The sequence below is a fragment of the Xiphophorus couchianus genome, chromosome 8, assembly GCF_001444195.1.
Source record: "Xiphophorus couchianus chromosome 8, X_couchianus-1.0, whole genome shotgun sequence".
NCBI lineage: Eukaryota > Metazoa > Chordata > Actinopteri > Cyprinodontiformes > Poeciliidae > Xiphophorus > Xiphophorus couchianus.
The window spans coordinates 24,051,303-24,065,132 of record NC_040235.1 but is presented as its reverse complement, the minus strand read 5'-3'; the positions used below and the strand labels follow the sequence as shown (position 1 = coordinate 24,065,132).

At 42.0% G+C, this 13,830-nt stretch overlaps 1 protein-coding gene across 1 annotated transcript; it reads left to right on the top strand.

Annotated features, from left to right (window-relative positions):
* The first annotated feature begins 2,226 nt into the window (after positions 1-2,226).
* Positions 2,227-8,626, top strand: bhmt (betaine-homocysteine methyltransferase). The gene is made up of 8 exons (XM_028026016.1): positions 2,227-2,382; positions 2,538-2,670; positions 2,781-2,893; positions 3,691-3,882; positions 5,854-6,001; positions 7,272-7,454; positions 7,844-8,072; positions 8,175-8,626. Exons 1-8 carry the CDS (start codon positions 2,368-2,370, stop codon positions 8,353-8,355), a joined length of 1,194 nt encoding a protein of 397 aa, XP_027881817.1. The 5' UTR covers positions 2,227-2,367; the 3' UTR covers positions 8,356-8,626.
* Positions 8,627-13,830: the final 5,204 nt, after the last annotated feature.

Genomic DNA, 13,830 nt, shown 5'->3' with positions numbered 1-13,830 from the left:
CTGAACAGTGGCATGTAGTATCCAACAGGAATCAATAAGCTGACCCGAAATCATCGGTCAACTTCAGCCTGACCTTTCCATCCAGAAACATTGATCTCTGATGGGTCCTGGAGCCTCTGTGAGCAGCACAACCTTTAACCCTGCTGGAACGGTTGCAGCAGGTTTCAGCCGGATGTGGTTTCCTGATAAGTGGAACTGAAAGGCCTGATGGAAACGCGTCTCTTACCTGTTTGGCAGTGTGTATTCAGTGATAACGCTCAGAGACGAGGAAGACTTTGTGGGAGAAAGGAGCAAACGTTTACAGATTATTAGTTTAAAAAAAAAAAAGGTTCCATGAAAATGTTACTTTTCCAGCTGAGCTGAGGATGAAATATCAAATGACTTAAATTAAAACTGGTCTGTCTCTGGTTGACGAGTCCTTAAAATGTTCAACTTTTGAAAGATGACTGAGTTTCAAATTTTGAATATGTTTGACTTGCAACTCAGAAATTTGCATGTTTTTTTCCTAGCAAATTTTAATTTTTTTTTTCAAACTCAGAAATGTCTTTGTTTTTGTTTATTTGTGGCTGTTGTTTCTAGAAATTTTATAAGATTAATCTCAACATTTGAAATTTGGGTGGAAATTTGCTCCTGCTTTTTTTGCTATCTATACTGACCCTAATACGTCATCGTACCTAAGTGTTTGCATTGCAACACAGACCAGATATATAGTATTTTTCTCTTTTTAAAAAAATAGAATAAGTGTAGTACTAAAGATTGTTTGACTGTTTCAGATTAGATTCATTCAAATGTTTTAAATTGCTTAGAATGTAAGATTTAAATAAACTGGCAAGTTTGCTTTGTAAAAGTGCCAACAGAACAACATGTCATGGTTAGCCTTCTTTGCTACATCTTCATAAATTATTATTTATTCAAGTCACATCCACTCTCCCAGCAATATATAATTAAACCCTCAATCAATCAATCAATCAATCAATCAATCAATACACCAGATTTTCCACACAAATCCCCATGACGATCTTCTCTCTGTAAAGCAACTAAAGAGTGAATCAAACATGAACAGGAAGTGTCCTTTCTTGACTGCAGTGGCGGAAGTGGTTGCTGTTCATCCACGAGCGCGTCTACAGGTAGAGCCATTAAAACGGCACGTGCTATTCTCAGCTAAGACGTTGGACACCTCGAGAGGAAAACAATTGGTGATAAAATTATAATAATACCAATAATAATAAAAAAACACACATGTAGCTTGAACCTAAATGTAGCTACGAGATAAATATGTAACATGTTACGGAAACCTGAGTATTTAGGTTGCTATTTAGCTAGCAACCTAAATATTTAGCAGGAGAAGCTAAGTACTTAGCTTCTTTAGCCTGCTTGTTATTTAGTTAGCAAGCTAAATATTTAGCAGGAGAAGCTAAGTGCTTAGCTTCTTTAGCTTGCTTGTTATTTAGTTAGCAAGCTAAATATTTAGCGGGAGAAGCTAAGTGCTAAGCTAAATGTTTAGCTTGCTTGTTATTTAGTTAGCAAGCTAAATATTTAGCTTGCTAACTAAATGCTTAATGTGAAAATTTAACGTTTAGTTTGGAAATTAAAGGTCTAGTAAGGAAAATAAATAATTACTTTGGAACTAAATATTTAGTTAGCAATCGAAATATTTAATTTAAAGCTACGTTTTTGGCTAATGAGCTAAATATTTTTTGTTTTTAGACAGTTATTTAGCTCAATGTTAAACATTTAATTTAGCTTCCTAATGTAATATTTAATTCGAAAGCTGTTTAGTTTTCTTATAAATTAATTTGGAACTAATTAACATGGCAAAAAAAAAAGACTGAAAATGAATGCTCTTTTCCCTTTCATATTTATTTATTTTTGCTTTGACAGGCTAAATAAACCAAAAATATTGCTGTTTATTGTGCAACTTTTCGAACGGAACCACATATCAGTGAGTACAAGACAAAAGCCACGCAGTGGAAGCGTGAGCTAAAGTAAGAGCATGCTGCGTACAAGACTGGGCTTTTATCATCTTCTCGGCGCTTTCCTGGCATGTCGGAGCCAGGAGCGCAGAAAAGAAAAGCATTGAAACCACCTCTCTTCTCAGCTACTTTTTTTTTTTTTGCCAACATCACACATTTTGTCTGTCGTCCAACAGCAGCCAAAATAAATTCCTTGCGCAAACTTGAAGCTAATAGCAAGGGAGGGAGTTGGAAAGACGATCCGCGTGTGGAGAGGGGTTGCAGGCGGTTCTTGCTGTGACATCAGGGGTTGCGCTCCCGTCTTGAACTATAAATGCAGCATGGATGCCTTCACGGATCCTTTCCCCCAGACTCGGAGCAACGGTGCAGCTGAGAGGAGGCGCCCGCGGAGACCATGGCACCAAAGAAAGTAAGGGCGCACGGCGAAGAGCCGAATAGTAATGTGCACAATTCAGTTTAAAATGTTGTTACTCTTTTGCACTTTTTTTTTTATTATTTAAAATGACGTCAAACAGCGTTGTGTTTTACGTGTTTTTTCTGGCAACTTTCTTGTGGCGCGCGCAGGGCATTCTGGAGCGCCTGGATGCAGGAGAGGTGGTCATCGGAGACGGAGGGTTTGTCTTCGCCCTGGAGAAGAGAGGTTACGTGAAAGCGGGGCCGTGGACTCCAGAGGCCGCGGCCGAATACCCCGAAGCAGGTAAACTGCATGGTTCCGTACTTTTCATTTTATTTTATTTTTCTCTTCTTGTCTTCTAATCTCCGGACTCCCGGTGGAGACGATGTGCTAATAGCTGCTTGTTGTTCCAGTGCGGCAGCTGCACAGGGAGTTCCTGAGAGCTGGCTCTAACGTCATGCAGACCTTCACCTTCTATGCCAGCGATGATAAACTGGAGAACAGAGGGAACACTCAGCGCTTCACTGTAAGCTACAGTTCCTGAAAGTTTTCACATATACTGATCCCCCCCCCGCCCCCCTGCAAAATAGCTTTATTAAATTATATTAATGAAAGATGATGTTTACTTTCTGTCACAGATCTTCTGCTGGCTTTAGATCTGGACTTTGAGTAGGCCATTCGAACCAAATTCAAGACCAAATCTGGCCCACCATTTTATCCAGCTTTAGCTTTTTATCCAGTCCATTTGTTTATTGTTACATTATTGGCTGCAGTTATTATGTTTTCAAATAAAACATTTTTTCAAAGTTTCGTGAATAACATTATAACTGATGTTATCAAAGACATGGGCTCAAAAATGCAATATTATTTGGGAATTTATTACATGACGTTGTTACATTATCGGTGGCTGCACAATGTGTTTTCCACTTTTTGTTTATATATCTACGGAAGAAGGATTAGGGATACTGAAAAATAAAACAAATCAGATTTTAATCTCAGAATTTTGACTCCAAGAATCAGAATATTAAAGCCAGAATTCTAAGAAAAAAAGTATTGATTTTGACATATTTCTCTCAGAAATTTTTAGTCTCAGAATTCCGACTTTCGTTTTCAGAAAATTAAAGCCTGAATTCTTTTTTGTCAGTGGCCCTCTTCCGTATCTATCACATGAAATCACAATAAAATACATTTATAACTATAAATGTAACGTAATAAAGTACAAAAAAGTTCATCGGGCTTCGACGCTCCTCTTTGTACCATGAGGGTTGCTCTCGAGCTAAATGTAAAAGTGAAGCGTTTCTTTTTCTCCTCGTGAACCTTCAGGGGGAGCAAATTAACGAGGCGGCTTGCGACCTGGCCAGGGAGGTGGCCGACGAGGGCGACGCTCTGGTGGCGGGCGGAGTCTCGCAGACGCCCTCGTACCTCAGCTGCAAGAGCGAGGAAGACGTCAAGGCCATCTTCAAGAAGCAGATTGACGTCTTCGTCAAGAAAAACGTCGACTTCCTGATCGCAGAGGTATGTGACGGACACAAGACGTAGCTGGTGTTGAGAAGACGTGAAAATCTGAAACACAAAGAGGTATTTCATACGTAAAGTCAAGCTAAAATTTGAGCCACCTAGCAGTCCAGTAGTGGACAAACTATTCCGTATAGCTCTGGATAATAAATGACTTTATTATTATGACCAACTTTTTTTAGTAGTTTCTTGCAGGAATAGTCCCCTGGGCAAGACCCTCCTTCTTCCGCCCCCCCAACCAATTAAAATGCAAACAATTGTCTGATTTATTTTTATTTTTTTCAGCAGGAAGCAGATAACCTAGTTTTCCAGTATTCAGCAAGCAAGTAAAACTTACTCCACTACACATAGCAAACCTTTTCAGGGTACCACAGACAGAAAAAATATATTTTGTAGTTCTTGGGTGCCCCTCCCCTTTCTAATGCTGCCCTGGGCTACTGCCCAGATCACAAGGAAGGGTAAATTTACTCTGCTACACATGCATACAAGTAGCAGCAAACCTTTTCAGGACACAAAAAACAGAAAAGATATATTTTATTTTGTAGCTCTTGGGCACACTGCCAACCACGTTTCTAATGTCGCCTTGGGAAACTGCCCGGATACTCCATATTGAAAACTGTTACATGTGTTAATGCACTGTCACCTCACCGAAAGGAGGTCTCATTTTAAAATCCCAATGAGGATATCTTTGTGTGGATTTTCCTTTTTTAACAAAAAAACAAAACAAAAACACAAAACCCTCCCAAACTAAAAATCCATCAACAACATATGGAGGTTAAACACTTGCTGTGACTGAGGGTGGGTGGACTGATTATGTCCACAAGAGGGCAACAAAAGCAATTATTTTCATAATGAAAGTTGTTAAGGTGTAGTTCCCTCTACATTTAATGAGATGTCTTGTAAAGGTGGGTAGAAAGCCTTACAATTAATCACCTTTTTTGCAGTAGAATAATCTCATAATCTATCATTTCAGTGTTTATTCAGTTCCATGTTGCAAGATAATTGTCTTTGACGACATCCCGGGTCAAGATGATAGTTACTTCTAATAATTCCTGTTAATTAGATGATCCTCAACTGTAATTGTGCGCTTTGGTCAGACGAGGTTACGATTGAGCTTTTCATCAACAAACACTTAAGCAAAACTTTAATATGTGGAAAAGCCCATACTTATAATGTACTGTGAAGTACAGTAAAGGATGTGTGATACTGTGGGCCTGTGTTTTATGCAAAAGGCTCTTGGAAAACCTGTTAGTGTGTGACATCATAAGCTCTTTTCACATACCAGGATATTTTAAATCGAAATATGACGCAGATTGGCATTTCCATAACAGATTTTGTTCACATTTTCAACAGGGCAGTGGCGTCCCCAAAAGGTGGGCAAGGGGGGACCATGGCCTCCCCTTAAAAAATGTTGGCCTAGAAAGCCTTACAAAGTCATCTTGTAGTTGTTGTAGAACCCAATAAATTAATTAATTTATAAAATCAAAACTAAAATTAAATATATATTAATATAAATAGCCCTGCGACAGACTGGCGACCTGTCCAGGGTGTACCCCGCCTCCCGCCTGGAACGTAGCTGGAGATAGGCACCAGCAACCCTCCCGACCCCATTAGGGACAAGGGTGAACAGAAAATGGATGGATGGATGGATTAATATAAATAAATATTATTACTTCTTTTTTTCCCTTTAGTTTTAGTTTAGTTGTGCCCCCCTAAAATTTGTACAAACTTTTTTATAAAAAATTTTTTTTCCAACCTTCTGAAAATCTTATGGGGGTGCTACTGCTCCAGGGGTGCCTATAATTTTGAAACTTTACCGATTGTCTGTGAGTTGTATTCTGAAAATCCAAAGGTGCAAACATCACCAGAACTACACCTAACTGTTGCTGCACTCAAGTGCTTTGATTCCTATTCCTAAGAATCGTCACAGATTGTAACTCAGATTTTCCTCGTCCATTCTGCCCCATTCAGTACTTTGAGCACGTGGAGGAGGCTGAGTGGGCGGTTCAGGTTCTGAAGACCTCTGGAAAACCCGTGGCTGCGACTCTGTGCATCGGACCCGAGGGAGACCTGAATGGAGTCAGTCCTGGGGAATGCGCCGTCAAGCTTGTGAAAGCAGGTAACAAGGTTTTTCATAACCGGTCATGTCGTAGCCTGACGGGTAAAAACCATTCCTATGTCCTGGTTGTGGATTCTGAACCACACATGGAGAACTTCAAAATAAATGTATTCCTAACCTGACCGGATTATGTAAGCACTGTGGCTAAATGTGGCCAGTGTTGCTTTTGGTCTTCATATCACAAAGTTCTGCTGCGGAAAGTCAAAGTTTGGTTTCGAAACCATGGAATGCAATATGTGGCCTACAAATGAGGGTGTTAAGGATTTAAAGCTGCCAGTGTTTTCTTCCAGTGGTCTCTGCAGACGTATTTAGATTTGTATTTCAGTCATAAGTGGCACTTTGCTTATAGTGTCGTACAATTACACTTGTGCAGGAATGTAGTGTGGTGTATTGCCGAACAACAAAGATGACTTATTGTGAAAAGACAATGACAATAAAAATCAGTTCACAAATCAGAAGAGCGTATAGTGCACTAAAGGCACAGGACGAGATTTATTCAGAGGCACAAACTCCTGGAATAAACGATTTGTAAATAACAAATAAATAGGGATAGAAACCCCCCTACAAATCAGCGATGTACAAGAGATATCTGTTTTTTCCCTCTACTGGACCATTGACTCACCTTTTATATTACACAGTTTATGTCAAACTCCTAAACAGTTTGTCACCCTCATTCAGGCAATTTATATCAAACTTATGACAGTTTAGAAAACTCTTACAAAATCTTTTAACATCCTGAGAGCAGATGAAGTTCCAAATAACTTTCATGTTGTCAAAAAATCAACAACAGTCTGAAAATCATAATCATCCTTTATGAATTGCTGACTAAAATTGACTGAAATTCAACACTCTAAGGTATGTGTTACTGCCTCTGGTTAATGTTCAGTTTCCTATTGTTTTTTATTTTATTTTATTTTGTTTACAGTTTTTGAATGCAGTTTACAGCATGAAACCTCGGTTTTAATACAGGTCATGCAAATAAAAATGTAGCTTCTTACTTAATGTCATATTTGAGGACTAACACTTATAGGTGTCACTGACTTTTTACTCTGTTTCAAGTTTAACTTTCAGCATGGCAGGCTTGTGCTGCCCTCTGCTGGTGATTTCAACACATTACGGCGGAAAACAACAATGTTTACTTCTTGGAATAAGAACAATACTTCTGCACTAACATTAACCATTGCAGGAAAAAAGTTAAAAAAAACCAACAACAAACAAACACTGTTTTGCCAGTGTAGTAGCGTTACAGAGTTATTCATTTGTTTCGCAGGGGCAAACATTGTCGGCATCAACTGCCACTTTGACCCAGAGACCTGCGTGAAGACCGTGAAGCTGATGAAGGAGGGAGTGGAAAAGGCCGGGCTGAAGGCCCACTACATGACCCAGCCGCTGGGCTACCACACTCCCGACTGCAACCGACAGGGATTCATCGATCTTCCCGAGTTCCCGTTCGGTGAGCGCTTCAACTTCTCACCACAGACACCGACAGTTAGTTAGGGCTGGCCGATAAATCAGTAGCAATATCTATCGCGATAGACACGTAATCAATATCAGCAGATAACACGTCGGATAGAATATTCAATAATGCCACTGAACTACGCGCTAGAGCCGTACAGCATTCTGGGGGATGTAGGCAGAGGAATTATAGAATTCCTAGCTGCATTTTTGAGCCATTTACAAGGTTTGTTGCAGCTGATTTTAACATGTTTGACTATGGTAGTCAACCTATTGTTTTTGTCAGTTTCAGTTTCTCTATTATTACTATTATTATAGCCGTATCATTCAGCCCCACTGACAATAAACTGCGACTACAGAATCATTTGCATACGTTTTCCCCGACAGCCCTGGAGCCCAGAATCCTGACCAGATGGGAGATGCAGAAATACGCCCGGGATGCGTACAACGCCGGCATTCGTTATATCGGCGGGTGCTGCGGGTTTGAGCCCTACCACATCCGTGCTGTTTCTGAAGAGCTGGAACCTGAGCGGGGTTTCCTTCCTGCCGGCTCCGAGAAGCACGGCAAATGGGGCACCGGCTTGGAGCTGCATACCAAGCCCTGGGTCAGAGCCAGGTAGATAATTCTCTAAAGTATTACGTTTTAAATCCTTTCCCTTTTGGGAATAACAGTAAAAGGATCAATGTGTAAACTAATGGGATCTGGTCCTGTGTGTAGGGCCCGTCGGGAATACTGGGAGAAACTACAGCCCGCCTCCGGGCGGCCATTTTGTCCTTCGATGTCCAAACCCGACAGCTGGGGTGTCACCAAGGGGCACGCCGACCTGATGCAACAGAAAGAGGCCACCTCCAAGGAGCAGCTGAAAGTGCTCTTTGACAAGGCCACCCAAAATGTCTGAGCTCCCCGTCCCTGTTCCTGACACCCCAAAATAAATCCTCCTCCAAATAAAAGCAGAAAAAAATTAGTGACATTCCCTCAAACTTCACAAACCCGAACTGTCTAATCTAACCCCGTCTCCCGAGTATCTTTTAGGACTCAACAAGCAGTCTGAGTCGGATCATAAACCATGTCAAGTTACTGTACTGCAAGCTTCAAACTCGTGCCATAACACTCCAAAAGTCTGATGTTGTGTGAAACAATAAATGAACGAATAAATCAAGCGAACCAAATCTGCATGTGTGGGTTGGTGTTTGTAAGAAACAGCAGAGGAAATGCTTTTATTTTTCACCTAATCATTTCATGGAGGGTAAGCAAGTGAAGGAGGTTTTCCTAAAAATCCCTCTAAGATTCCTATTTATAATAATGTACAAAAGACTGTTTCATTATGGGGTGCTGAAAGTGAAAACAAGTCAACTTTCAACACAACAGCAACAACCCATTTTAAACTTTTTCCTCCACCGGGGATGTCTTGTAAATGTCTCCATGTTCCCAAATCTATTTAACATTTGGCCTTTTTGTAACCACAAACTTAGATGTGTTTTATTGGAACTGAATGTTACAGACCGACACAAAGTAGCACATAATTTTGAAGTGGAATAAAAGTCACTCATGGCTTTCAAGTTATATTTTTATATAAAAATCTCAAACCTGTGGTATGCGTTTATATCCAGCCCCCCTGCCTTATTATTTGAGGTTCTAGAACTTTATGGCCTCTTCTCTAAAACTCTGTAGCAAATCTGTGTAACCTTCAAAGAGCAGCTGAGATAAATTACACACATGTGAACTCTATTTACCAATTAGGAACAGCTTGTTGTTTGGAGTGGATTTTATTTAAAGGTATACTAAATTACGCCAAATTCAAAAGACACCTTTATTTTTAGATTTTTTTTTACTTGTATTAAAAATTTAAAGCCAATTTTCCGAACACTTTACCACAACGGCCTACTTTATGTGAATCTATCATAAAATCCCAATAAATGTTATCAGTTGTGTCTTAGTTTTTTACAATGAAGGCCCAAAATTGTGAAGTTCAAAGCAAATGGGTGGCAAAAACAAAATCTGTATATATATTTTTGAATAAAAGTTTCAAAATAAAATTGTTGCTTTTTAAAAATTATTTTGTTGGCTCAAAAAACTTTCAGTGATATCTTAGTAGAAAAGTGATCTGTAGAGTTTTGTATGCCCAAAACATAAATAGTGTCTCTCACTTTTCTGGACTCTTATTTACCACCTGAACAGTTTAAGAAGAAGTGGGGAGAAAGGTTTATCCTTTTCGTAAATTAAGACGTGTTTAAGTGTCTTTGTGTTGAGATTAAAACCCTACATGAGAGTCCCATGCCAGAGTCAAAGAGTACTCTATGGGTAAAATCCCCTTTTCCAAAAAGAGAACAATCAGTGAAGCTAGGATGCTCTATCTGTATGTGGGCATGTTTTAAAACTCGGCTGTCCTGAGGGAGTTTTTGATTTCCTGTTTATTCATGTAGTGCTCTGGGTCTGCAAGTAACATGGCATGAAGTGTTTTTCTATTAAAAGACTTTTCTTGTTGGAAAACATGCAATTCTTTCCCCACTTGGTATCCAAACACATTTTACCTCATGGAAACAACTGAAGTTTTTCCACTCACACAATCAGATAATCAATTTATCTTCAGCCAAGGCACTCAAACATATCTTGAGTAAAAATGGAAAATGGTCAGATATTTAAAAAAATTTTAGACAGCTATATGACAGTTTTATATAATTGCAGCTGACAGTTTTATATAATTACAGCATATCTCAGGGGCGCTGCCAGGAATCTTGGGCCCCCTGACAAAAAGTTTAATTGGGCCCCTCCCGCCCACGCAGCTGCTGTTACAATTTCTTGAGTCTATCTGATCCACCAAAAGCGTTACAATTTTAAAGGCTTACAACTGCCTTGCTTTCTTTGGTCCAATACTGACAACTAGCACAATATTTACTGCTCATGAATTTAACATCCAACGGTTTGCATACAATATGCAAGTAGGTTACTTATATTTTTTCTATTAGTTTTAGCTTACTGAAATGTTTCTCGCCACGAGCAACAGTCATAGGCAACATGCAAAATATACATAAAACAATCCAGACATCTCAAAAAATGCTATGTGGTTGCATTTTATTCAAGCTGCAGTACATAACTTCAATAAAAATATAAATGTTTTCTCCATATTTGTTAAAGCTGTCACCCTGTTGTGACAGTTTGTTATGAGACAGATAATCTGTGAAAACAATCAATCTCCTCCACCTCTTCCCTGAACTACTATTGCTGGCTAAAGTAATGCAACATTCCAGGCCAAAACAACCAATCAGAACCAGTAGGAGGGTCTTAGTGCTGTCAATCAATATCATTCATTCACTGCTAAATGTGCTAATGGTGGAAAAACAACTTATCATTAGAGGAAAATCGTTTATTTGCCGTCACTGGTAGCTATGCTAACTAGACTGAGCATTTACAACAGGCCATGCTAGCTGCAGCATAGCACAGAGCGAGAGGGAGGAAGGATGAGCAGCCACATGAGATTGTGATTGACAGCGCTAAAACGCTCCTGCCACTGACTGGTTGTTTTTAGCACTTTGAGAAAGCAGAGGAAATAGATTTTTCACAGATTATCTCTCATGCCATACTGTCACAACATGACAGTTTTAACAAATATGGGAGAAAAAGATAGATATTTTTTATAAAAGTTACATACTGCAGCTTTAATTTCACTTAGGAGAGGACGGGTCAGGAGGGGCGGGGGTTAGAGCTGCTGACTGACTCATCTGTTAAATGGTAAAAGGTACAGGGACAAGTTAAATATATAAATATCTTGGTAGTTTTTTCCCTTAATTCATTAAATGTTAGTGAAAAGGAGGCAAACAGTCTGTAGACTAAGCTAACTATGCTAAATGGTTGATAATCTCACACAGTCTACCCACCTCTCTTGGGGAAAAACTGGGTTATAAATTGACACTTTTGTCTTTTTCTGTCTCTTATCTCTCTATTTTTAATTTTTTTTTGAAACCCTGACCTTTTTATTTTTCTTAGCAGCACAGTAACATAGCCACAGCCGTTCTTTCCTTCTACTGTCTGCTGCTGAACACCGTCAAGCCTCCAAGCAGGAACCAACCACTTCATGCTGATCCAGGGCGGCTCAGGGGAAATATGCATGTGTGTTTTTTGGTCTGGGAGTGAGAACATAAAATTTTTACTGCTAAAAACAATCTTAGACAACACAATATGATTGATTTTGTAATTGACAGGGCCCCAATTTTTTTATTATTTTTTTATTTCTATGAACAAAAAATAAATAAATAAATTGTGGAGGGCCCCCTGTTGGTTAGGGGCCCTTAGAATTGTCATCACTTTCCCGCCCTGTACGGCGCCCCTGGCATATCTACAATTTCCCAACAATACACTTCTTTGTACAATAATTTTTATTACAAATTATTTAAATAAGAGCAAAAGCTTGGCTGAATATAAAAATAAAAGAACATCATGCACAAGTGTACATCTTCACTGCAAACATTTTCAGGGTTCCTCTAGTATATTTGATTTTTGGGGGATGTGATCATAAAAGCAGAAGATAATTGAGCATGAAGACTAGAGAAGTGTAACTCGTGTTCATGTATGACAAAATACAGACGCTCGCATTTTAAAATAAATTATATTGAACTCCTCCATGGGCTGCCACCTTATCGTGGTGGAGGGGTTTGAGTGCCCCAATGATCCTAGGAGCTATGCTGTCTGGGGCTTCATGCCCCTGGTAGGGTCACCCAAGGCAGACAGGTCCTAGGTGAGGGACCAGACAAAGTGCAGCCCGAAGACCCCAATGATGAAAGAAAACCTTGGACTTGGTGTTCCCTCGCCCGGACGCGGGTCACCGGGGCCCCACTCTGGAGCCAGGCCTGGAGGGGGGGCACGATGGCGAGCGTCTGGTGGCCGGGCTTTTACCCATGGAGCCCGGCCGGGCTCAGCCCGAAGAGGAAACATGGGCCCCCCCTCCCATGGGCCCACCACCCGTGGGAGGGGCCAAAGGGGTCGGGTGCACTGTGTGATGGGTGGCGGCCAAGGGAGGGGACCCTGGCGGTCCGATCCTCGGTTGCAGAAACTGGCTCTTGGGACGTGGAATGTCACCTCTCTGGTGGGGAAGGAGCCGGAGCTAGTGCGTGAGGTCGAGAGGTTCCGGCTAGAAATAGTCGGTCTCACCTCGACGCATGGCTCTGGTTCTGGAACCAGTCTCCTTGAGAGGGGCTGGACATACTTCCACTCTGGAGTTGCCCAGGGAGAGAGACGTCGGGCAGGAGTGGGCATACTTGTTGCTCCCCATCTCGGCGCCTGTACGTTGGGGTTTACCCCGGTGAATGAGAGGGTAGCATCCCTCCGCCTACGGGTGGGGGGACGGGTTCTGACTGTCGTTTGTGCTTACGGGCCGAACGACAGTTCAGATTACCCACCCTTTTTGGAGTCCTTAGAGGGGGTACTGGAGAGTGCTCCTCCTGGGGACTCCCTTGTTCTGCTGGGGGACTTCAACGCTCACGTGGGCAACGACAGTGAGACCTGGAGGGGCGTGGTTGGGAGGAACGGCCCACCCGACCTGAACTCGAGCGGTGTTCTGTTGCTGGACTTCTGTGCTCGCCATGGATTGTCCATAACGAACACCATGTTCAAGCATAAGGGTGTCCATATGTGCACTTGGCACCAGGACACCCTAGGCCGCAGTTCGATGATCGACTTTGTCATCGTTTCATCGGATCTGCGGCCGTATGTCTTGGACACTCGGGTGAAGAGAGGTGCGGAGCTGTCCACTGACCACTACCTGGTGGTGAGTTGGCTCCGGTGGTGGGGGCGAAAGCCGGTCAGACCTGGCAGGCCCAAACGTGTTGTGAGGGTCTGCTGGGAACGTCTGGCGGAATCCCCTGTGAGACGGAGCTTTAACTCCCATCTCCGGCAAAACTTCGAACACGTCCCGGGGGAGGTGGGGGACATGGAGTCTGAGTGGACCGTGTTCTGTGCCTCCATTGTCGAGGCGGCCGATCGGAGCTGTGGCCGCAAGGTTGTCGGTGCCTGTCGCGGCGGCAACCCTCGAACCCGTTGGTGGACACCTTCGGTGAGGGATGCCGTCAGGCTGAAGAAGGAGTCCTATCGAGCCTTTTTGGCCTGTGGGACTCCGGAAGCAACTGATGGGTACCGGCGGGCGAAGCGGCATGCGGCTCGGGCGGTTTGCGAGGCAAAAACTCGGGCGTGGGAGGAGTTTGGAGAGGCCATGGAGAAAGACTTCCGCACGGCTTCGAGGCGATTCTGGTCCACCATCCGGCGTCTCAGGGGGGGGAAGCGGTGCAGCACCAACACTGTTTATAGTGGGGATGGTGTGCTGCTGACCTCTACTCGGGACGTTGTGGGCCGGTGGGCAGAGTACTTCGAAGACCTCCTCAAT